Below are 25,449 nucleotides of genomic sequence, written 5' to 3'. Positions count from 1 at the left end.
ATTAAAATTGGGAATAACTCAACAGGACAATGAATGGGTTTTCCATGTGTTTATAGTGTTCTTTTCCAATATACTTTATCATATTTTATGTACAGTAAGCCCAGGAGTGTTACTGTGTGGTCTCAGTCTTATAAGAGTCACTGCCACACAAGTTTTTTCTTTCAGTCGTACATTTTTGATAACATAATGTGATTTTTTACAGGCTACAATAACTTACCATCATGTAAAACCAGTAACTAAGTTGATTGTGTTTTCTGCACAAGGGAAAGTTACAGATAACAATGTAAGTTAAAAAAAAAAATTCTTAACTGAAACTACATGACTATGTCAATCTTGTCACCTCCAAGATCCAATTGGCTTGGCAAGAATAACAACTGATACAACAAAATCTTTGCCTGAAATTAAAAGTTGTTTACACCAAATATCCAAAAAATATCACAACATAATTAATTATGAACAAACTTGTTGTAACAGATTACTCAAAAGTATTACAATTTTGTTCACATATCAATCCTCTTAAGTCCTCATTTATCATCTATCATTAGTCCACAGTTTGAATACATATCCACAGGCTATTCTTTGTTTTTTGATGCAGGTTGAAGTCAGTACTGGAGGTCAATTTGGAAATCAGTGTGTCAAGATCAGAAAAAGTTCTATGTCAAATTTCTTTAACTTACAAGGTACATGTAGTCACAAGCGACAGATGTATTTACTTTCTATACAGAAAAACATGTATGTAACATTTATTTTGACTGTAACACAAAAAGTATTTATCTGCTTCATTTACATTATGTCATACAAGTGCAGACTGTTCACTACCACTCTTAAGGTAGCACAAACATATAGTCTCATATCACAGTTTAAAAGGCTTTACTTGGCATGTGCAACATTAGTATTTAAAGGCATACTATGCAGGATTTGTTGATTGCTGTTTGTAAACAACATTCAAAGTTGGCCCCTCCGCTCCGGCTCATTCTTTCTGTCTGCTCTTTGCCTGTATGAACGAAGGCGGGGCTGAACTATACACACACGCACAGAGCAGACAGCAGTCTGCTAAAGAGCACAGAGTCCATAGCAGACAGAATGAAACAGACTTCACTTATACTTCACTCGAGTTGACTACAACTCGCTGCTGTATCTGTTGAACAAGCAGAACATCGGTGCTATGTCCGCCATTTTTGTAGCTTCCTCTTGTCTATGTCGTTACGTTTTTATAGAGTCCCACACTCACAGCCTGCATGCTCTTATTGGCTGGGGGCTACACAACAACTACCCAAAGGCTGAAGGCCAGAAACATCCTGAACACAGCAAAATAATAAGAAAATACAGGTAGATGACAGGGTCTCTGTAGATACAGACACCGCCACAACCTTCTAGTGGGTCATAGGTGACGATTGAGAGGGATTATTTTTGTACAAGTCTATACATTGTTTTGTTTTTTTAAGGAAAATCCTGCATAGTATGACTTAAAATTTTTTGTGGAATTCATGATACTGAGGTAAGTAGCATTCCTCTCAAAAATAATTTGTAACATGTTTAGGAATGTTTTGGTCTTAATATTTTGGAATTTACAGGGTCATGTGGAATTTAGGACCATGCCAAAGGTCCAGTGTTTGTTGTGGGGTAACCTGACACTGCATTTTACATAGACACAAACCAGTGCAAGAGGATGTACTGTACGTCTCACTCCTGCATAAAACAAACACCCAGTTAGCTATAAAAAGCTGAACAGCCAGTGTAGTGACTACTGAAGAAATACTTAAGTGTTCCAGGCCAGTGGGTACAGACCGTTCTGTACTACAGGAGTGTTTTACTTGTAAAACTTCATATAGTTTCAACCATGTTGCAAAACCTCCTACACCGAGTCTGAATAGAAACTGTCTTGTAATTATGCACTTTAATGCACACATACTTCAGTTCATACCACCCAGTGGACCTTATGATGACATGAGAGTTTCAGAGTCATCATTATTTGGGTGTCATCATTATTTGGGTGTCATCATCATCCAGGGATAAAAGCAGACAATGGTGTCTAAGTTACAGTTTCCAGTGTGTAAGAAACAGATGAAGAGACAGATCAAATATACACACAGACACAGGACGGTAGGATTCAGAAGGTTTTTGTTGTGTGTCTAGCCATCAATGTCCCAGCTGAAGAGGTGATGTTTCACCAACATATCCTGTACTCCCTCTTTCAATGGTCTCTGCTCGTTCTCCTGGAAAAGAAAGGACATGTGGACAACTATTACCTAAAGACATAATCAACACTACATCAGAGAGGGTAATTCCAACATACTGCACTTCAGATTACATGCAAATCATCAATTTTGAAGAGGGCTGATGCAAAATGGCAGCTTTGATGTCACTGATTGGAGTCTGGCCAGAAGTACATCATGCTTTTAACTTTCAACACGCAGAGAGCAATGCAGCAATGATTATTTTCCCTATGGTGACTACTATCACATTGTTAAATGTCAGGGGGCTTCACAAAATGAGAAACACTGATCACTGAAATGAGAATATCTAATTTACAAGATGAATGGTGATAACAACAGAAACTGGAGAGACTCAAAGGTGAAGTGCAGCTCAGAAGTGCCAAGATAAACAGCTCTTCTTAACAGGCCTTTTTCATAACAGGTACAAGTTTTTGGTGCAGTTGCACCTTTACAACTTCAGACAGTGAGTTGATTTGTGTGATGGGGTAAGTAGATAAGTAAACTACTGTAATTAATCACTATACTACAGCATATACTGTGACATGTTAAGAGATCCCAACTAAAGAGGTGATGCTGAACCAAGCACATCCATAACATCTGCCTCCAGAATAGGGTTTCTTAAACAGCATAAAGCCAAAGTTTTCTCCCCTGAGTGCTGATATATTGTCTTTGAATAGTGAGTTTACTACTGTTTTATGTAGGAATGCTGTGGAAATTCCCTTGACTCACCTCTTTCTTGTCAGGTAGCTCACAATCTTGGGAGAGACTGAAGGCAAACTTTGATAGGACCCTGAGGAAACAACAACAGTAGACTGTTCATTACATGTTTAATTATATACAGTGTTCCCCTCTTCATTTAATTCTCTGTTGTTTAATCCCTTTTTAGATTACTGGTTGACATTTCAGAATACTGGATAGTGTGTGTTAGATGTGGATGCCAGAAATTCAGTACTGAGTTTGCAACCACACTGGATGCTTTAGCTGTAATTCTGATGTTCTCCAAATTTAAATACAACAGTTTTATAATAATGTGTTTCTTACCTGAGTTCACACTTGATCTGAACCCATCCAGGACTGCGAAGAAAGGACCACGGATGATACCATTTCTCTACAGCGGCCATACTGGAACACAACACCTCCAGCCATAGGTGCAGCACCTGCTCACTGTTGGGTTAGATAAATGTTAGGAACCAAACAGCCTGAGTGTGTGCATATAGCACATTTGCTCATGTGTGGACACATTTTTAAGCTTCTACTCTCTGATACCAGAGGGACTGTGATGATTTTAATGCTGTGTGTGTGTGTGTGTGTGTGTGTGTGTGTGTGTGTGTGTGTGTGTGTGTGTGTGTGTGTGTGTGTGTGTGTGTGTAAAACTCACTTGAGGCCAACGCAGACAAGAGACCTAAACTTGACATCCATCTGAGCGTGTGCTATGTCGTGGCTCATGTTGACTGACTGCACTGCCTGGGAAGAGTAGACAGAGGGTGCTCATGCACTTCCTACTAACCTTCATTTCTACAGGCTGAATATACAGACATGGCTAGGCCTCACTAGATAAACACTACTTTCAATAAACATTTTTATTGTTGGAAGCTGAGACAAGCTTTTTAGGTCCACAAAATACATTTCGCTAAAACTAATTACAATAACACATACTCACTCTGTATAGCAGCTCCTCTGGTGTTAGTACTTTCCCATCTTCATCTAACCTGGTTAATGCCAGAAGAAATTGTTAACCTTGCAATGTTGGAACATTAAAATACATCTCTGGTGTACATACTGAAAGTAGATTTCTCATTCCCCTAGTATAACACATACACATAACACTTGCTTGATTTTATTTAGGAATATATTGCAAATACATTGCAAGTGCATCCCTGATCACATATGAAAGTGTTTGGATGATCCAATTCCTAAAACACTTACTTATTTATAAAAGATTAAAATCCCCCTACACCCATCTGTAATGTTTGTGTGAACAGAGAGTTTGACAGAACAAATGAAAACAGAATGATGTGTGTGTCTGTGTTTTACCTGTAGGTTTTACACAGCACCAGTCTGGAGTAGACAGAATTGAAGTCCCTCTCTACCTCTCTGCTGGCCGCCTGAGAGAAACCCAGAGGACAAAGAATGATTAAGTCCTATGTAGGAATTTGAAACAATTGTAATATGGTGCCATGTGGATTTAAAAAAAGAAAAAAAAAAAAAAAGTACCTCTTCTATGAATAACCAGGGGTGACAGGGCCCTCCCAGTATAGACGGTTTCTTGAGACCGTGCTGAAAGATGGCCTTCAGGGCCGGGCACAAAGTCCCTCTGGCCAAATCTGTCACTGCCTCCGTTACAGAGTCATCGCCTGCTAATGAGTACTGGGTACAGACACAAGAGCACCAGTCAATGTTTATGACGCATTATAAATTAATATTCAGGATGCTGGAAGGGAAATGTGAGGAAACTAAGATAAACACTGACAAATATCACATGGATTTAACTTTAAGGAACATCTGCTAGGCAAACCAACCTATTTAAAAGCACTGTGCCTTATTAAGCTGTAAATGAACTACTTCCATACCTCTTTGCTTCTTTCATCTAGAATCTCCACAAACTTTGCTGGGAACCAACCTGTTAAAGAGCCAAAAAAGTTATGTTAAATCAGCCTCGAGACAGATTATAAAAAAATCAGTTACCCATATGGCAACAGTAGATGTTGATACATAAAAGCACAGAAGCACAGACCTCTGAGGCCATTGAGCTCTCCAACCCAACAGTGTTCATCCTTCTGCGAGATGATCTGAGAGAAAGAAAATTACACAGGGACATGAATGGGATGTGCGATGTGTGTACATGGCTGCAAACAACAGGAAGTAGAATTTCGTTTGTATGTGTCTGTGTGGGTGTCATAACTCACAGTGATGATGTCATTCTTCCTGAAGCCCAGTTCATCGTCATCGTGTCTCTCAAAGTCCAGCAATGCCTTTGCCCGTCTCCGCCGGTTACGGGACACAACAAGGAAGTTTTCATGGTCTCGCTGGTGGCTTTCCATGGAGTAGTCAGGAGTCAGGTCCTACAGAAAAAAAGGCAGGAGAAATGGTATCAAAAGTGTCTATACTGAATGCCATGATTTGATGGTATATTAAATTTAGGACTTAAACATTTAGTCAGACATGCTACTAAATGAATGGATGCCTCATTTAATGTCCCTCTCATTTTGGCAGATTGACTTATACTTGGTCCACAACGGGACATAAACCAGACTGTTCATGTACTGCAGTATGTGAACTCACAGTACTGGAATGGCGTGGGTCCAGACAATGGAAATGATCTGCAGTGCGGGCTATGGCCTCTCGCAGAGCAGCCACCAGCTCTGTCTGTTTTATGTTCTTGGATTTTAGAGCCTCGGCCTCATCCTCCCCAAACAGCAGGGAGCTCAGGGTGGACTTTCTGCGCAGGGACTGTCTCCTCACCACCTGCACATATACAAACACAGAATAAATTAACACACCCTTTAATTTGTCTAAAACACTTTATGGCAGTATCCAATGATGGTAATATGTGACTGTAGTTTGGACAGCTAAAACACATACACCTTCACATTGCTTGTTTAATTTCTGACAAAAAATATTGATATTTCATCACACTGACTTTGTAAAGTCTACAGTGACTGACCTTGTTGAGATTGGAGTTGAGTATTGTGTTGTTTCCATTGTTGAGCTGGGCCTGTTCATTTAGGATGTAGGCTAGGTGCTTGTGTCGGTGGGCTTCTAGTGTTTCCTGGGACAGTGTCCCTGCTAGCCTCATAGCCTCCCCAAGAACTGCAGGCCCATCTCTCAGCTGGCTTGGTAAGTCTGACAGAGTGTTAAAAATGGACGCAGAGTTCTCTGATGACACAAGCTCCTCCTCCTGGGGTAGTGGAGTGAAATTCACAAGGATTAATAGTCAACATATAGAGATATTTTTGTTAAAAAAAAGGGAATAGTCGGTGTGGGACGGTAATATCTAGAAATAATAATGTAATGTAGGTAACAAAGAAATATCTGTTGACATAAAACGCTGCAACATGATCTTAGTATTAAAGAATCTAAAGCATCTCAGCACAAAATAAAATGTATCAGGAAGTCAAGAATCAGAAGTATGCGGTGTAGTGCAAATACCTTGATCTTGAGCATGCCCAGTGTGACCTGGAAGAGCACCAACGAGCCCTGGTAGAAAAGTAGGTCCCAGATCCTAAGGAGCAGACGGATGTCCACCACACTGGCAAATGATGTCAGGAACCAGTGCAGTGTGATCAGTGACAACTCTGGATGTATGAGAAAGAAGGGATTATCTATAATATACAACACCGTGTATATTCATTCAACACAGTCATTAATTCAGAAGAATTCGCTAACAAACTCAGACAAGTGCATCTCATAACTGTCATATTTTATTTGAGTTAAAACCCTTCAGAAGGCTACAAGGCGGTGGGTACATTTAATGCCCATCCCCTGCCCTCTCTCACAGTTACTTCTTCCATTCATCACAGCCACACATGCTCCATCTCTCCCTTGCCTACCCTTACCTATGTCATGCTCCTGCAGAAGGCGGTCAAGGGCTGGCAGGTACTGAACAATGAGCTGTCGGAGAACCCTCTGGTCTGTTTGAACACCCAGCAGGGTGGATGAGAAGTAGGATGGAGGGAGGAGGTCTTCAATCAGGGCGCACATCATCCATAGCACATCCTCCTCCTCCAGAAAGAGCAACAGACAGGAAACCACCTAGGAGGATCAAGATACAGAGATGGGGGTGAGACAATGAAAAGGGGAACAGTGAAGATGGAAAAGGCAGGAGCAAAATGTAAGGATGATGTACAATGGAGGTGTTACTGTGAGTAAACAAAATACAAATTTAAAGTGTGTCTGTTTATGTGTTGACTCAGCTGACTGGTGTAATATAGTTGTTTACGGTGACATCGGTTTCTGTATGTAGGTGTTCTCACCATGCCAGTGCCTTGACAGTACCCAATGTCTGGATAAAGCCAGGCCAGGCCTCTCAGTACCCGTCTCAACCTTGGCACTCCAACACTGGTCAGGCTATTGAAACACGCATTGGTTGGCATAGTTCGTAACAGGTCCTTCTCTATCTGAGAGACAGAGGTTAACAAGGGACTGTCAAATCATTATTACAATAAACAGCGAGAAAAGTTGGGGGGAGGAGGTGGAGAAAAAAAAAAAGCTTTAAGAAAGTCACATTCACCTTTGTTAATGTAAGCACCCCATTATCTAAGATCTATCTTGAGGGTATTTTCATTTCACTTAATTGTTACTTACCTGTGTGCTAATGAGGAAATAACACATTATAAAAAGGGTATTGCATTGACTTCACCCTCCTAACCTCCACTTACTGGCAAAACAAGACTGTGCAGTTAATTGCACAAAAGCTCTTTAGCATGTTATCAGTGGGTTTTTTTTCCATTTGAATGCACCATGGCAAATGTTGACTGCTATGTGTGTGATAGTGACAACTTCCACATACTGTGACATAATGTGCATACCCTGTGCATATCTGCTTCATCCAATTATTTTTCGAGCTGTACAATGTTTTAAGAAATCTATGCTTAATTGTGTCATGTATAAATAGGACTTAATTTAAATAGTTGTTTCTGATATTCGTTTGGCATGTTCTAAGGTAATAGTATGCTCTTTACAGTAGCTTAACTTCAATGGGAGTATGTTTGTTTACACAGACATGTACCTGCGGTTAGGGATTTTACCTGTTTAGCTGTAGTGGTGTCATCATTAGAGCTGTTCTTTATGATTTCTCTGTAAGAGATCTCTGAAGTCCTTTTCTTCTGCAGTGCTCCAGACAGACGCATCCATAGCTAACAGACAGAACATCGTTAAAGCTCTGTAGCTTCTTACTTATTACATTTAAAAGTAACTGGCAATCTTGGGCAGTGTTTTAGCCAAATATAGTGCAAGTCTATTTACCTGTGGCCTCATGCTGTGAGGTATGCCACCTAGCACCAGGGAACGAAGGCGCTCGGAGCGCGGAAGGACTGGAGCAATGAGCTCCCAGGTCAGGTCACCCACTGTGTGGTTATGGGTGAACTCCAAGTGGGCTTGCCAGCGCAATCTCTGCTGGGGGTCTTCACGCTGGGGTGAGCCTTCAGTGCCCAGCCAGGACTTGGGCTCAGAACCGTCTGAGCAAAGAGAGAATAATATATAAGGATATATTAAAAAAATACAAATGTTTAGTGGTATAAAATATTTTTTTCCCCACCAGCAAAGACCAAAAGTAGTGAAAGAGCAACTCAGTTAGTTGCAGTCATAACTTTGAGATCACATGCGCTCAATTGGTGTACATAATGTAGCCACTGTGCCCAGATATGACAATTTCCATTTATGTTTTTTGAGAGGGTTTCAGGAGCTTTACCAGTGTGAAGAAAAAATTAAAAAAAAAAAAAAAGGCAATGTGTACAAATGTCCATGTGAGTGAAAAAATTACCTTCAGTGTCCATTCTGAAGCCAAACTCATCATACTGGAGTTCATACTGTTCTGGGAGGTCTTTCTATAGAGAAAAACAAATAACATGCATTTAATTTAGTCCACATCTCATAAAGGAAAGATGACTTGATTAGAATATAGTCAATAATAATGCTGAAGGTGGGACAACAGCTTTTCTTACATCTTAAATGTCAGTTAGCACAAAATTTCATGTGTCACAGTGTCACACGAACACAAGCTTCCTGCAGCGTTTTAGTTTGTCTTTATATTCTGTCACGCTAAGCAGATGTGTCACAGCCTGTAATGTTATTTTCCGCTATTTTGTTTATTAAGAGCTGACATGCTTTATACAAGTATTTTTTCTTTTGCCATAACATTTCTATTCTTATAAATACTTGGACATAAAAAACATATGAAGTTGCATCCTCACTTGATGGTACTTGACCAAAATGTCCTGGGGCCACATGCTTGGAGTGAGAGCAGAGAAGGGCCCACCAGGGGCCGGTGTGTAGGTACCTAAAACAGAGAGACACTTAATAGAAACAGAAAATACAGTATGATACATGAAAAAGCTTTGCTGAGAACAAGAGGCACATTTAAAAAGACTTTTCTTCAAATTGAGAGCTTTTGGCACTTAGGTTGTAAACTAAATTCATACAAATCTATACCTGACATGGTACTGGGTAGTAGAGTGATGTCTTCTACACGGAAAGACTACAGTCACTCTGGAGAAAAACGGTCAGCAGATAGTAGCCACTCTGTAGAAAAGACAAACAGAGGAAAAGAAAAGGTTGGTAGTTCAATTCCTAACAGCATGTAGGAGTCTCCTTGAGGAGGACACTGAAATTCAAACTACTCCATGTGTTTACCAGTGAATGTAAGGCATAGCACAGCTCTGAGGATAAAGGTACTATGTTATATACAGTAATTGTAGTTAATGCACCACATCTGGTTAGTCAGCATCACATACATTACTGACTTAGTTTTTGATACGCAATATCTTAAAATCTTCATATTATGTTTGTGCCTCAACTTCCTCTTCTGTCTTGATTGCAAGTTATTACAGCGTGTTTTCTCTAAACTTGCCTGTTCTTGCCCTAAAAACAGTTTGTTGTTAAAAAATGATGCAAGTACCTTCACAATGAAGAAAGATTCCAAACTTAAATCCAAAAATCCTGTCATAAAGTAAAGCTCCTTCTTCTAACAAGACTGAATGGAGAGGTTCAGAGGTTCTGTATAATTACAGTAAGTGAGGGAGGAAAAGATGCTGAGAGAGAGAGAAAGAGGGATATTCTGGTGTCTCTTGTCTTGGCCATATGACTGCTGTATTTACCAGAGGCTAATTAACTCGATTAACTGGTGTGTGTGTGTGTGTGTGTGTGTGTGTGTGTGTGTGTGTGTGTGTGTGTGTTAATGTGTGTGTGTGTGTGTGTGTGTGTGTGTTAATGTTCTATTTTTAGACAGTACAGGTCCTGGGGCAAATTTTACAAACAGACCTATTAACTAGAAATTCATAACAAAGACTCTTTGTACATCACAACTGCTGTAATTGTCCTAGAATTTCACCACTAGGTTTAACTCTATAAGGCTTTGTGAATATGGCGCTGAAAGCAACTTTCACTGCACAGTCCTCTTGTGAGGGCTACATGGACGGTCAACAAATAGATTGCTCTACTGGCTTGTCCACAATTAGATAATTATAATCATATTTACAGCATTTTATTTGCAGGGTGAGTAATAAACACACAAACTCACCAAAAAAAACATGATCTTTCTCCTATTAATAGTGTGTTTTTATTTGATCACAATTCCTCTGTCAGTATTCCTTTGTCTGCAAAAATCAGCAGGCATGACATCCAACGAGCTTCAAAATAACAGTAAAATGGAGTCCCATTTTAGATACGACAGAATAGAAGAGAATAGAATATATCTTTATTGTCCACTAGGGTGGAAAATTGTCTATGGCTCACTGGAACATACGCACTTGAATGACCACAGAATAGTAGAGTTATGAATAACATGCTGCATAGAAACACATATTTAAACTGGAAGTCAGTGCCAAAGACCGCAGATCCAAAATACCCACATCAAATGAGCAGCTGTCCAAATAAATTTTGAGCACACAGAATAATCACCAATCCCCTGATTATTGGAGCGTCACCACCATTTTTTTAGATTCAGAGCCAAAGCTTGTACATCAATCAAGCCATAGCACAGAGGGAGGGAATTTAGATGCTAATAAAATCCTGGCATCTTGGTTTCACATTTGTGTGTAGTACGGCTATCACTATGATGTGTCCGTGGCAACAAAGTCTCCAGAGATTCCTGCAAAAGTCTTCCGGTTTCTCCTCTTTCACCAAAATATCACAATGAAAACATGTAAATACGCAGTATAGCATAAGAGGGGACACTGTTTGCCATGTAAGCCCCAGCAAACATACAAAGATAGACACAGCATAACAACCATAACCTGCAAAAGAGGCTCACGAGCATGCAAACACCCCGCCAAAATGATTCATTCCAGCAGCAAGCTTGCGGCATCTGAAGAGGGATTTAGGACTTAAGAGAGATGAGAAATCAATTTGAGGTTTGGAGGATGGCCAAGTACTTTCAGGCTAGCTCTGTGTGTAGCTCAGGGGAGTCCTGGGATTTTAGCTACTCTCTTACAAGAACAGTTTAATCTCCTGCCAAGAAAGGCAACATGACAGAACCCCTACTGCAAACTGTTGCACATATTGACAATCTAACAGCAATATTCAGCTGCAAAAGTGAGTGTTGGCGCACAGAAAGCAGTTTTTCATGTCTAATCCTTGATTTCTGAGTCAATGGAAGGTATGGTGATCTCTACTGAGAAGAATTATGGCAAATCTGAAAAACTTCAGAGAGAAAGTTGAATGTCCATAGTCTAAATGCAGGTAGCTAGGTGTGGGCATCAACTGTTTCTGTAGTTGAAGCCCCAGAGTAATATGCTAAGATCACCTTTTAAGTACCCTATATAAACTCAAGAATAGAAGCCAGCCATTATTATCTGAAGATACTGATTTACCATGTAGGTTTGGTATATGTTGACAGATATGGAAAAAGAGATTGCAGCAAATAAGTGTTTAATAGGCTGCATGTTTATGTATATTTGACCCTTCTTTAAGTTTAATGTAGGCTATACATTAAACTTATAGGCTATGATACTTATATATGAATATGTATATATTTTTCATTTTATCATATCAAAAATATTGGAGTACCTCAGTAAATCTTTCATCATTATGGCCAAATTTGAAGACTCCACACCAAAAAGTATGGAAAAGAAAATATAAGATATTATCTTTTCTTTTTTTAAATCTCAAATTAGAATATTGGTTTCTTCTGCCTCAAAAGTTGAGTATCAGTTGGGCTCTAGTTAAGAAAAATAGAACCAACCAACAGTCCACAACCCAAAGACATTCAGACATTCATTACTATCATAGAGGACTAAAGAAACCTGAAATTTTTTTCTGTAACAAGAGAATTTTGGCATTTTCCTTAAAAAAATGACTCAAAATAATTACTCACCTATCAAAGTAGTTGCTGATAAATTTTCTGCCAATCAACTGATCAACCAATCATTACAGCTCTAGTATTTTTCCCCACACACAGATATGTTGATATACACATAAACACAGTACCAGTCAAAAATTTTGGACATACTTTCTCATTCAAGTGAATGGGAAGGTCCAAACTTTTGACTGGTACTGTCATGTATATATAAAGTCTCTGCTATCAAGGTGTGTGAAAACTGCACTGAAACGCACTATTGAAACGCACTAGCAAAGCAATACAGTAAAAACCCATCCATTGGAAGACCAAACTCCATTCATTACAGTTAATGTTGTCAGTTGCATAAAAGAGCCCTAACACATTTTTACATATAGTAGTCTTGTTATTCATGTTCTCCCAAGGATGAAAAAGAAAGAAGAAGAAACCAAATAATTTCTGTTGACTTAGCAGAGGACTTGGCTGGGCCTATAACAGAAAGTCTTCCCAATTCTCTCTGAACAAAAGGAGATCTCCATTTCCATTGTTGAGACTGTGCTCAGCTATGTTTGCACACACTGGTCAACACCCTACTGGAAGAAAAGCAAAGATTTACATCCTGTTGTACAGACAGGGCACATGTATGGACATTGTAAACCATTCCTTTTACAACAGTGGGAACATATCTTTATTTTTACCTTCTTAACTGGGAGTGTTTTCCTGTCTGCCTGCCTAGCTGATACCCCCTCCCCTACCCAAACACCTCCTCCAGTTGTTCTTCACAGTAACCCCAACAATGGTGACTCATGTTCTCCTCCTGTGAATACGCCCACCTACACTGCCATGTATGCTTAAGAATTACTGCCTCATTCCCCGCCAAGTTAGCTTTGGCTGAATAATGACAGACAGGACCTTGTTCACTTTGGCAGTTTTTTTCCGTCTCTCTCACACACACACTGCCACGCGTCACATCTAGGCATGTGCCACTGTGGTTAACTGGATTGTCACTTCCTCAAGAGCAGGGAAATAAGAAGATATGGGGAAAACCCTCCAAACCCACAACTTTACAGAGAGCTTAGAGGTAGAAAGACCATTCAGCAGGGGGAAGGAGGTTTTATAACAACTTACAGCTCTACTTTAAAGCTGTGCAGCCTTCTGTACCACAGATTTATTTGCAACAAGCCATACGACATTAGATTACATACAGCAACAAGTGACTCTACTGAATTTGGCATTAGTGGTTAGAGTACACACAGCAGAGCAGCACATGTTAGGATGTAGCAATTATGGTAGTTTTTTTTTTTTCTATAAACGGCATCATTCATTAGCTTTTAAGGTGTCACTCTTAAAGCAGTCGTTTGAAGGTGGCATGCACACATGATAAAGCAAAATATCAACTCAGGTGTTAGCAAAGTATTCTGCTCACTTGGCGTTACATTATGACGGTCACGACCCTATAGACAGCATATGTTCATCATTAGCAAAACTACGTCAAACCCCCGGCTGACGTCAGTTACAGCCAAAAGACTGTATAATGAGCAATACTTAATTTTTCAATGGCAATATGTTTGGTCGACTGCATTTAAATGTTCTTACACATGTTACTACATAAAACACACAGCACGATAATAAGCTTTGCATACGAACTGGTAAAACAGCTAACACCCGTCTCAGGAGCCTGTAATGTATTCATTCTAAGTTGTCAGCTGTTAGCCATTATACATGCTAACATTAGCATAAAGCTAACAGTTACATACCACGGTGTGCAACAGCCTGTTAGCTTCACTTACTGTGACATTATTCTAGTGAAAGCACACGGTTGTGGTTTATGGCAGACGTGTCTTCTGTCGCTGGAAACGGGAAAACACCATATGCTATGCCATCTTTCGTCCTGTATTTGTGAATTCCCTGCGTTGTGCACCTGCTAGCGACGTGTAGCTCCGTTGTATCCTTGCGCTTCTCACGGTTTTCCTTTTCCATCCGGAGAAGTAGTTCCACATCCCGGAACTACACTATTTACTGAAAATATCCTTCCGCGCAGCAATGGATGACGTAGGCACACGACGTTTATTTGTTCCGTTCATTCATTATTTCTCTCGGCCTTTACCTCATTCATCCAGCACGAAAACCAACCAGTCACGATTCACAACAGTATTAATCATAATGTGAAATTAAAGCAGCAGCACCATCAGGACAGTTTATCGCCAACAAAACAGATGGTCATGGGAGTCTAAGTCTGTATTGATGGCTGTTACTTGTCTGTTTATTTTGCTATTTTAATTGACACTTCAACCTTTTGAGCGATGCCTTTTTACGATGTTTCCCTAAGAGCAAAAAAAAAAAATCTGTTTTATTGTTTGGTCTTTGATCATTTCATGATAAGGTTTTTATCTAAAAGGTTCACATGCCAACAAAATAACTATATTATCAAATATTATTAATTAGTATTAACCAATGATACTGGCATACTTTCTTCGCTTACCCCTAAGACTGAGCATGTGACCCACAAATATTAAATTAACCAACATATTAAATTATTAAATCAAACAGGAAGATATGTTTGCTTGGTTTTTCCTGGATATGAAAATAAAAGAAAATAACAGAAATAGAAGAATTAGGTTGCAACATTGAATCTTTTTCAAAATAATGAATTTTGCAATCATTATGTTGTATCAATTAAAACAATGATTGATACAACATAATGCTTTTACACTATTGCTCAACAACATGTCTCTTGTGTTGTGATTGCACAGCCTTCTTCACATTGGCATATTCATCATAGTTCAGCCACTGAAAGAGAGACCTTAGAGCATACTGTATATGTTCCCTTTATTACAGCCCCCACAAGCTACCTCCATCCTCCACCTCCACACACAACACACACACACACACACACCTAAAGATATTATAATTGCAGTCTTGGTTGCTCTTGTTGCACAAACTAGCCTTAAGGGAAAGTACCATGTGTTATCTCACGTTAGTTAGGGTACAGTGGAAGTCAGCCTGTAAATGGGCATTAGATCCCAATAATAAGCTTTTCTCCTATCTCACAGAGGATTCATGCGTGACAGTAGCTTTGATGCTTGAGCTGAAAATTTTGCAGTGAGAGAGACTGCATTTTGACTACTTGTTTTAAAAGATAAGATTGTGTGTGTGGATGTGTGTGTGTTTGTGTACACATGTACATGAAAAGACATGTTGTATAGCCTCCTGACTCAGGAGCCAATAACCCTTTATGCTAATCACTTGTGTCTCTGGCTTTACCTTCATATCAATTCATCCCTCATTTCCTACATTCTTCCTCCATTTTTACTCCATCGTGTCTTACATACAGTGAAAAGTTACTTTATAATTTTCCCCCCAAAATCTCTTTCACCTTACATAGCCTTCCCTCAATCTCTCTCTTCCTTTAAAATGTTCCCTTCTGCCTCTGCCTTCTGACACATCAGAATGATGCTGCTTTGGTCATTCCAACCCTCTTGCACTGCTTGCATGCTCAGTTTACTGCACCATGCCACAATGAGTCACATCATTAAAATGCTGCAGCCTAAAGTCGACCTTGCCCACAGCTTGCCGGCCACAAAGCCTTAATAGTGCACCGGTCCTACACATCAGAGGGTGTGGGTGTGGCACGGTTTGTCCCTCTCTGCCTCCTCCTTCCACCTCCTCTAGTGCTCATCTGTCTGGCTGTCTTCATAATTTTTTGATGGAGTGATGTGCACTGTCCAGCAAGCCCTGGATCTTACACTGCGGTTGCTATGACGTCAGACAGAGGCAGAGAGAGGTGGAGGGAGATGCCAGGGGAGGAGTGAGGAGACGGACAGAGATCGAGAAACACAGAGGGTGGAAGGATATGTGGGAGAGGGTGGGAAGAGAAACACAGCTGTGATAAGGGGAGATTGAATGGAAAAGATATAGGAGGATGAGCAAGAGATTTAAGCAAGATGGTGTGTGTGTGTGTGTGTGTGTGTGTGTGTGTGTGTGTGTGTGTGTGTGTGTGTGTGAGTGAGTGTGCTTAGAAGAGGGAATGATTAAGGGCAAGGGTAAGGTGAGGATTGCAGTGAAAAACAGAGAAAGTAAAGAGAAGAGAGAGAGCGTGGGCTGAAAGAGGCGTTTTTCTGAAATATTGGTCATGAAGCTACAGAAACCTCAGGCTCACAGCCTTATACACGTGGGTGGGTTATTCATGAACTCTAAAGTGAGCACACACACACATATACAAGCACACATGTTCAAGTGTTATTGACCATGCTCATTGGATCAGATGAATAAATATTGATTCATATGAATGAGCAGATTACCATCAGTGAGAGGAGAGAAGAAAAGAAACAGAGAGCAACACTTGTTCACACTGAGTCAATTTGCTGCAGTCATGCAGTTTTTCTTCAGGACAGAAGATAGCGCTGTTGCATTATATCAAGTAGCACACAATTAATCATGTATGTGTGCCACATTTGAGTATATTGTAAATGTAAATGTATGTGTGTGTGTGAGTCCCCACATGTGCGCATGCATGCAAGCATGCATTGATGCGTATGAAAAAAAGGCTTGTGTATCGGCGCAGTTCATGCATATTCATTTGTATGCATATGCATGCATACATATGTGTCCTTACCATGTCATATGTGTGTGCTATGTTTCTCGAGCATGCATATTAATATCACAATAGGCTGTGAGTCTCTCATATGTCCACATTCAAATATTTCCATTTGGATCCAGCCACAACATCATTCAACTTGAAGCCATTGAGCCAGAACATGATACAGTCTACATGACTCCACTGTCATATCATAACAGCATAGGGCACTCCTTAGCAACACAGAGTGCACAGGTTAATGTAAACTCCATGATGTGGCCTCTGCCATTGGTATAATTTGCACCATTTATGGATATAAGGCCAGGATAGACTAAGTCAGGCTGAGTCTCTTGGGTTAGATCACGGGGCTTTCACGCAGATGTTCCTCCAGTCTCAGAGGACCTCTTCTGTGATGAGGGGGATTGGAGGTAAGGGGCAGGGGCTATGCATTGGAATGGCAAATTCTTTCTCTTGGGTGTTTTAATGGCAGTGGCTGTTCTTTGTATTTATGACTCTGTGTTTTTAGCTCTACTGTATATGTTTCTTCTTTTCTTATTTGTTATTTATGGGTAGGCCAGGGGGAGAGGAGGAGTGAAAGAGAAAGAATGACAGGAGTCTCACGGGTATCATGACATCTTTAATGCACTTCTATACAAATATTACATTTTCCCTTTTTTATCTAAGCTCGTTTTATCATTTATGGAGGTCAAGTCATTTGGGAGATTGTGCACTGAGCAGCCAAAAGTACATACAGTACAAAAAAACACACTCGCAGGAATTGATTTGATGTACAGGAGGTGAGTAAGATGATGGACGCAAAGGTCAAAGGAACTAACGCTGAACGAAAGAGAAGGGAAGAGTAAGATTTGCAGTGTGAGATGTAAAATACAGAGCTAAAATGGGAGATAGTAATCATTAAGCCGCAGCAGAATTTGTAGATGTTACTTTCACTGCGGCATATAAAAGAGCTGCATTAATGTACCACTGCAATAAAATCCTTCTATTTCCAACCCTTAACAAAGTACTAAAAGAAACCTCAGCCACCAGACTACCACCATAAAAGGAAATTGGACATCAGACTGCAATATAACAACAGAACTGCAACGTGGTATCCTCTGAACTTATTATAACACTCATATATTATAGATTTATGTTTGCCTACAATTTCATTACAGTATAGTGTCTTTACTTGTCACGAGCGATGAGGGATGTGCTGTTTGTATAGCAATTCATTCTGTCCATCTGCTGTAGCCATTGGATGGGTGGAAGGTCAGTCATTATTTGTCTTAGTGATAGACACAGATGAATAGATGTTATAGCTACATAAATCCCTCTAACCTCCTCCCTTCTCTCTTGTATTTATGACCGTGTATGTAATGCTTGTTAACCCTTGAACCCCTCACTCTACAGTGTGTCGGACTGTCTGTCTGCGTATGTGTTTGTGTGCCTGGTCAGATTAACTCACAGTTGATGGATATTTCTAAAAAGAATGTGGGACATAATCCTTTATGAACTAGAAGATTAGTATACACATTTTTTTATGTCATTTTACAGTATGTCAATACTCCAATCATCAGACAGTCCACTGTGCATGTAGATTTTAAAGTGAGACATAAGTGCAGGAGTGAGAACTCTGATGTGGCTGGGAATACAAAGATATAAAAACCTTTTCCTACCATTACATTTTCTCTCACTTATTGTGCTAATTTGTTTTAAATGTAATAACAGTAAAATTGAGCAAATTGTTGTCTATGGAACCCTGCAGAGCCTTGAACTCTCACTGTGGGATTCAATGTTCCACAATAACTGTGAATTACCTCTTATTGTGACTGAGCTTCCTTTTTCTCCTGTTGTTGTTTTGCACTTACAATATAATGCTTTCATGCTGATGATTTAAGTCGTGGTGAAATATGAACGTAATAGGAACTCATATTGGCATATTAGGAGTTAAGGTCTGAAAAGGTTTTGTGGCATACTACCCCCTGTTGTTATGGTGTGGGCGTGAGGGTTTCTTTCATCTCACTGTCAAACAGGTTTCGAGCAGAGTATAATATTGTATATTGGCTTTAGGGATTTGTCTTGCGCACAGCTCATTCACATAATCATTTCCCAGTAATATTGGCATCATGGGAAACCGATGGCTTTTGTCTTGTATGATAGGTTGTCACATTTCCATTTTCTCTGCACACTTCATGTTCAACTAACCATTCAAGAAATATTTCAACAGAAAGCAGTGGGTGTATGTGACAGCTTGCTTCACTGTTCTCTGTGTCATAAATTGCTGAACTCCTGCTTTACGGTTTTCTGTGCTGCTGCACTCTGCCACACTTATTGCCAACTTACAGTCTATATGGTCAAATTGTTGCTTATCAATGCTACTTAGCATTTCATAAGAAAAGTTTGTCTGCTCCAATGAAATGATGCTGAAATGATGCTTAACTTAATCATTATCTGTCCCATGCTTACATTACTAGCTTCCTGCTTTATATCAGGTGGACTGTTGGGTTTAGCTGTATGCATCTTACTTCATGACAGGAGAAAGGCTGCACAGATTTCATTATTATCACCCCCGTTTTTTTGTTTTGTTTTGTTTTTTTGTTTTTGTTTTTTACATAATTCAGCAGTAAATGCAACCCCCCCTCCAAACACACACACACACACACATTGTTTAGGCATATTTTTGTTGAAAAATTTATATTGTTTAATCTAACTGATATAAGAAGCATCTGTGCTTCTGACTGCAGAAAAAGATGTGTATGCTAATTGTGTCATTTATGGAGATGGATTGAGATGGTGCCCACTGTACCTTGTTTTTATCTCTCCCATTAGTCTGTTAAAGAAAGCAAAAAGTAAGAGAGAGCAAAAACCTAAGGGGAAAGTAAAGGTCTCTGAGAAAAAGTAAGGATAGGACAGACTTATCTACACATCTGTGTATGTGGGTGTGCACATCTATGTGTGTCTGTCACTAAGTGCTGGCTAAGAGGATAAAAGAGCAATGTGCCCTTGCTCCATATGCTGACTTGTAGATGGATACTCATACAACCATCTGCATTGACAATAATGGATGTAATCAGTTTGTAAAGAGGTTGATACAAAACCTTAATGGGTAAAAAGCAGGAAGATTAGGAAAATTTAAGAGAAAGTCTATCAGTCAGTAAAGTTGCTGAGTTAACTGACTGAATGCACATCTTTGTGTGTGTGTGTGTGTGTGTGTGTGTGTGTGTGTGTGTGTGTGTGTGTGTGTGTGGTAATATAGCTACGAACAACAGATGGTCTTTTGTCATAGTGTTCTTGACTACTGCCGGTGTCTCAAAAAATACATGCAGTGTCATTTATAAATATTATATATTTTAAATAGAGAATAACATAATATCATATATTATATTATATTATATAAATCTGTTATCCCTGATCCCTGATCTCCTTTTTTTAAATCAAAATGTCCTCACATTTTCTTATTTGTTGCTGAAACTTCTTTTCTTTACAACACTGTCAAGGGTAATCAGTGTGTCAGTCAGCCTGATCCATCTCACCTTCTCTGAGATGGCCATGTTTTCCAGGATGCGCAGGGGTTCCCATTCAAAATTATGAAGAGACTGGAAGGACAGTTTTATTCACAAGCATGACTCTCCATCTCTTTCTCTGAAAGTTACTCATCCATGGTCCCAGGCTATCAGTAAAAACTAGCTTCTTCTATTGGACCCCGCAGTCCCCAGTCCTGTGTAGTACGTGCTCAGTATAAACCATATTCCACTACACTGGAGAAAAGCGCCTCAATATTTTTTAATATTTTTCTAGTAATATAGCAAATGAAACAGTGAAATGGGAATAACATGTGCAAAAGGTCCTGCAAATGTCCACATTTAAGTCCACAGCAGAGTCTATTTTTTAGAATGATTTGCCCATCTCGGCAGCATTATCACCCAGCCATCCCACCTCACCCTCTTAGTGCACCTATGCATTTATAGATAATGATAAATGATGACACACAGTGTGAACATTCATATCTTAAGCAGTAGTTACTGTGGTGTCTGATAGAGATCTTTTGGCTCGCAAGCACAGATAAAAATCAGGGGGAGGAAGAGCACTCAGTGGTGGTAATCACTGATAATGGGAATGAATGGGGTCCCAGCAGCCCTGATACACATCGGCTGATAGAGGCAGTGCTGTTTACTTTCTGTCAACATTCTGGCTGCTGATAAATGCTGTTTGGTCTTTGTGTGTGTTGTGTGTATGAAAGAAAGAGTGACTATGTGGTAGAGAACATATGTGCATTGAGGTATTGTGGCATAAATAACGTGTCTCTACATACATTTATGTAGCCGTATAAAAGGTCATGGTCATGTGTTAGTGGGGGTGTGAGTGCAGGAGCAAAGTAAGGTTTGCAACCTTCAGCAAATCTTCCAGATGAACTCTCAGTCCTGAAATCATACAAAAAGCTCTTAACAGTCTGATCCACTACAAAACACAAGCAGCAGCACATAGATTGCAGTCCTGTTTTATGGAAATTAAACATAATTAGCATATATCAGAATCAGAATACCACCAACATCATCAAAAAGAAAAAAAAACAGTGTGAGTATGTAAAATTGTGTCACGTAAGATTAAGTTAAAATGCTGGGTGCAATTTGGATGCATGAAATGTTACCACTGAGACTTCATTAAAACCTGTTTTGAATAAATACATCCCAGTGGGTATCTGAACCAAATGAGCAACAGTATCTACAAGATTTCTCCTTCTGTAGGTGAAAATATGCAGCGTTGTACAAAAAAACACAGATAAACAGAGACCATTCATTACCTAGATTTAGGTTAAAACAAACATACTACACATATGTGTGTTCGAAGACATGTTAATGAATATGTAATATAGTCTATGCTCAAATATTCCTCTTCACACACACACACACACACACACACACACACACACACACACACACACACACAATCTTAACATCAATTTCTTCTTCCCATTTTAACAAACTATGAATAATTCATATCTATGTAAATTTTATACCATGATAGTAACTGTACTGCAGATGAAGTGCTTAGCAGCTTTGACAGGAAACTTTACCTATCCGAGGAACTCTGACAAGCAGAGAGAAATTTCTCGTTTCAATAATTATTTAACTATCTGAGTCAACATTTTATACTGGCACACTTGGCAGTGATGAAGTTTCATGTCTTGTTGAATATGTCTGTAACAGCTAGGCCCCTTTTTTCATTGATAGACCTGTTCAATAGGTCAACATGTGTGTCGGGAGCTGTGAATGCACGTTTACTGTCAATTCACATTCAAAGTACATGAAAAAAGAGAGAAGGTGGAGTTTAAAAAGAAGAGGAGGAAAGAAAAGGTGATAAAAAAATACTTAGTCATCATGCATTTGTGATGTTATGGAACGAGCATGACGGGTAGTATGAATAACAAAGAGAAAAACCTTTTCAAACCTCATTTCAGTGGCAACAACTTAACTCTGTGGTAGACTAGAACAATCTTACTGAACCATCCTTTCTCATCAATGTCTGTGTGTGTGTGTGTGCATCCATTTGCATTTGTGTGTGAGAGAGGCATGGCAGTGAGCTTTGTGCAAATGGTTTATTTATTGTTGTGAAATGGCCCTATAAGCTTCACAACTCTTGTTCACTGTCTGACTGAGTGTCTGCAAATTGAAATATCAACACAAGGTTCAGACACTGCAAACAAGCCCTCAGTTTGAAAGGTATATGTGGTGTTTATGTCTGTTAATGTCAATATACCTGTCAGTGTCTGTGATGCAATTAAATGACGGATGTAATGCCATTATGGATGGCCTAGAGTAGTATACAGGTTTTTCCATTTGTACATTTTCAATGACATACAGTCAGCCAAGGTCTGAAGTTTCTACTCAATGAAAGTCAAATAAACATAAGCTGTTTAGAAGCCAAGAACCACTTACTTGTATGCACAGAACAATTTATGAAGTGTTTTTAAATAGTATCTTTATTGTTTTATCAGTTTTGGATTCAAGAATGAAAACTTATTAAATAAATGACAAAAGCAGTGTTTCACAGCCCTCTCTGGTTGAAAGTTACAAGTGTGTTGCACCTCTAACCACACCCATTAGTGATGTCACAGTGTACTGACCAGTGCTGGACAGTAATGCTTTACTTTGTAACAGGTTAGAGTAATGTAATTACGTCTTTCAGTAACAAGTAGTGTAAGGGATTACAATTTGTAAATTACATTACAGTTACTAATCCCATTAATGCTCTGCTACTTTTACACTTGGAGGTCAGCGTGCCTACTGTCTTTCTGGGATTAATGGAGAGTTGGTATCAGTGTGGTCTCTGCATGCAGCTGACAGACTGCTCCAGAGAAGCAGAAAAGCCAAAAGTTGTCTTATTCACATGTTGTGTGATCTTAGCTGTCAGTTTGTTAGCGCATACTCCACATACTAGCTAATGAATGTTGAAAAGGTTTTTATTTATTAATTCTCTAGATGCGGCTTGCCTTATATAAGTATGAGTAAATGCACATCACAGTGCACATGTCCATTACCCATATTATATGTGCTGTTGAGAGGACTGTGTGATGGTCATCAGTAAGGTCCCTGGTCATCAGCCTGATGGTGCATGTGTATATAAGGTATATTTATTTTGAAATTGCACTCAGACATGATTTTCAAGTAGTTACATTAAAATTAGGCATAGGGATGCCAATGATACAGGTGGCTGGAATGCACCGAGGAATGCAGTAATGTGCCACATTAAATGTAAATGTAACTTTTGTTTGTTGACAATAAATCTCCATAGGGCCCCTTTAAGTGCTTTACTCATGGCTCATCACTGAGACAGGAATGGTTTTCTACAACCTGCATTGCATGGGGTCAATATAATGCGTTAACCCATTCAAGAGCTTAGAGTGGTTGCTATAGAGATCATCTGGTGAAGGCAACTGTTGCATCACATTTACTCTTGAGACAATGTTTATCATCTCTGCATTTGTCTGTGTATTCAATTTAAAGCCTGTTAGGGTGCTTATATGATTTTATAACATAATTTATAAATGAAAGTGTGAAGTGTAGGAAAGAAAAATGTAAGACTGAAACTGAAATACTGTTTGTATCGCATCCTTGCCTTTTTCCATTTTGATGTCAATGCATACAAAAAGTCAGCCTTAAAAGAAGGTTTAATGTTTTTACTTACTTGCCAGTGAGATGTCAGACCAGTGCTCCCCTTTTCAAGCAGTCAGAGCAGACTTTTTCATGGCGCTACCTGGGTTTGATCAAATATTTAAGACACTCCTTTCACCTCACTCATCCTAGAAGCTTCAGCACAGGAAATCAAATATTGAAAGTCTGTGTTTTAATAAATAAGTTTATCATGCTGCACACACATGCGGTTACACACGGAGACGCTTGTGTGCACATGTGCAGCCATGCATGCAAAACAACATATCTACATAAAATACGCAGAGATGCGTCTAACAGAAAAATACACACCCTCTGTAACACACACACACACACAAAATAAAGATTATATAAATGCCTTTTTTTTTCAGACATAATATTCCTTGGCCAATTCTTTGACTGCAGAGAATTTGTTCCAGAAGAGGTCAGCCTATAGCATTATATGATCCTGATTACGTTTGTGACTCTGCATGCTGCCTTGTTATCCCCTTTCCTCCTAAGCACTGTATAAACAGGGATCCCACAGGGATTAGAGCATCAGGGGGCAAAAATACTCTTCCTCTTACATTTGATATGCGCTGACATGTGTATGTGTGCATGTACGCTGTAAGTGTAAGTGTGTGGAAAGGACAGGGAAAACATTGTTTATGTACCATATACATCCAGTGGCAGCACTGGGATGACACATGCACTGTGGGCACTAATGTGAATTAGAAGCACATGTGATATGACTGCAACTGACTGTTTTCAGTCGCTGGACAGTAGGGATGGGACATATGATCAATTTCTGAGTAAAGTATGTACAGTGATACAATTACTGCAGACATTTGAACTTTGAACTTTTCTGCTTTCTGGCAGTTCAGCTCTTTGCCCATTGCTAGGTCACGGCTGTTGGACATTTGAATAATTTGCCCTCTACATGAACCTCTATGAAAATCTCATGAATCTCACTATTTATAGTGACTGTTAATGAGACGTTGCATTTACTCTCAGTACTTAAGTGCATTTTTTCCTCAACCTTATCCTGGCAACACCGTGCAAACCACAATATTCATGCATGAGTATGTGTACATTTTAATCCGTATTAAACTGAGTATTTGTATTCACGTGGACATGTGAACATATGGATGTGAAGCTGCCTCAGCAACCCCAAATCTGTCCTGCAGTCTTGTGTGTTTGTCAGTGTGTGTACCGATTCATATTTCAGGAAGCTAATAGCATAGCCGTCGCTGTTCTGTCTGACACTTAAGATCTCCTGTAACTCATCTAATGTTTTTCCCCTCCCTCTTCTTCCTCCCTTTTCTCTCCATCTTCATCGATATCAATCCTCTCATAGTGTCTCTTGCCTGCTCTCAGCAAAGATTAAAGTATGTCTGCCTGCCTCTCTCCTATCTCCCAGTCATTTGTCCATGCCTGCTGCCCTCCATCCTCTCTCTTTTTGTCTTTCAATTCATCTGTGGCTTTCTCCCTCATTTTTTCTCCATCGCTGCTCATCCC

The 25,449-nt window shown here is 39.5% G+C and overlaps 1 protein-coding gene across 2 annotated transcripts; it reads right to left on the bottom strand.

Annotated features, from left to right (window-relative positions):
- Window positions 1–34: 34 nt before the first annotated feature.
- On the bottom strand, window positions 35–14,277 carry sgsm3 (small G protein signaling modulator 3). 2 transcript variants are annotated; one of them, XM_042392199.1, is made up of 21 exons: window positions 13,998–14,277; window positions 9,366–9,455; window positions 9,128–9,213; window positions 8,698–8,761; window positions 8,181–8,392; window positions 7,964–8,071; window positions 7,190–7,333; window positions 6,773–6,968; window positions 6,366–6,511; window positions 5,881–6,114; window positions 5,499–5,681; window positions 5,123–5,278; window positions 4,951–5,005; window positions 4,787–4,836; window positions 4,431–4,583; window positions 4,251–4,321; window positions 3,877–3,925; window positions 3,595–3,680; window positions 3,258–3,380; window positions 2,946–3,006; window positions 35–2,216 (listed from the first exon to the last, which is right to left on the bottom strand). In XM_042392199.1, exons 2-21 carry the CDS (start codon window positions 9,370–9,372, stop codon window positions 2,133–2,135), a joined length of 2,268 nt encoding a protein of 755 aa, XP_042248133.1. In that variant the 5' UTR covers window positions 9,373–9,455; window positions 13,998–14,277; the 3' UTR covers window positions 35–2,132. The 2 variants fall into 2 exon arrangements, with proteins under 2 accessions (XP_042248133.1, XP_042248134.1); XM_042392200.1 differs by having other exon boundaries at window positions 14,129–14,277.
- Between the last annotated feature and the right edge of the window lie 11,172 nt (window positions 14,278–25,449).

Source organism: Thunnus maccoyii, chromosome 18 (assembly GCF_910596095.1).
Source record: "Thunnus maccoyii chromosome 18, fThuMac1.1, whole genome shotgun sequence".
Taxonomy (NCBI): domain Eukaryota; kingdom Metazoa; phylum Chordata; class Actinopteri; order Scombriformes; family Scombridae; genus Thunnus; species Thunnus maccoyii.
This window is presented reverse-complemented; position numbering and strand designations above follow the sequence as displayed.

Excerpts from the sequence above, each read along its gene's own strand:
- sgsm3 (XM_042392199.1), bottom strand. Across the intron at positions 4,837-4,950 it reads AGAGCTCAATGGCCTCAGAG|GTTGGTTCCCAGCAAAGTTT; the intron begins GTCTGTGCTTCT and ends GCTCTTTAACAG. Across the intron at positions 4,322-4,430 it reads CCTGGTTATTCATAGAAGAG|GCGGCCAGCAGAGAGGTAGA; the intron begins GTACTTTTTTTT and ends GGTTTCTCTCAG.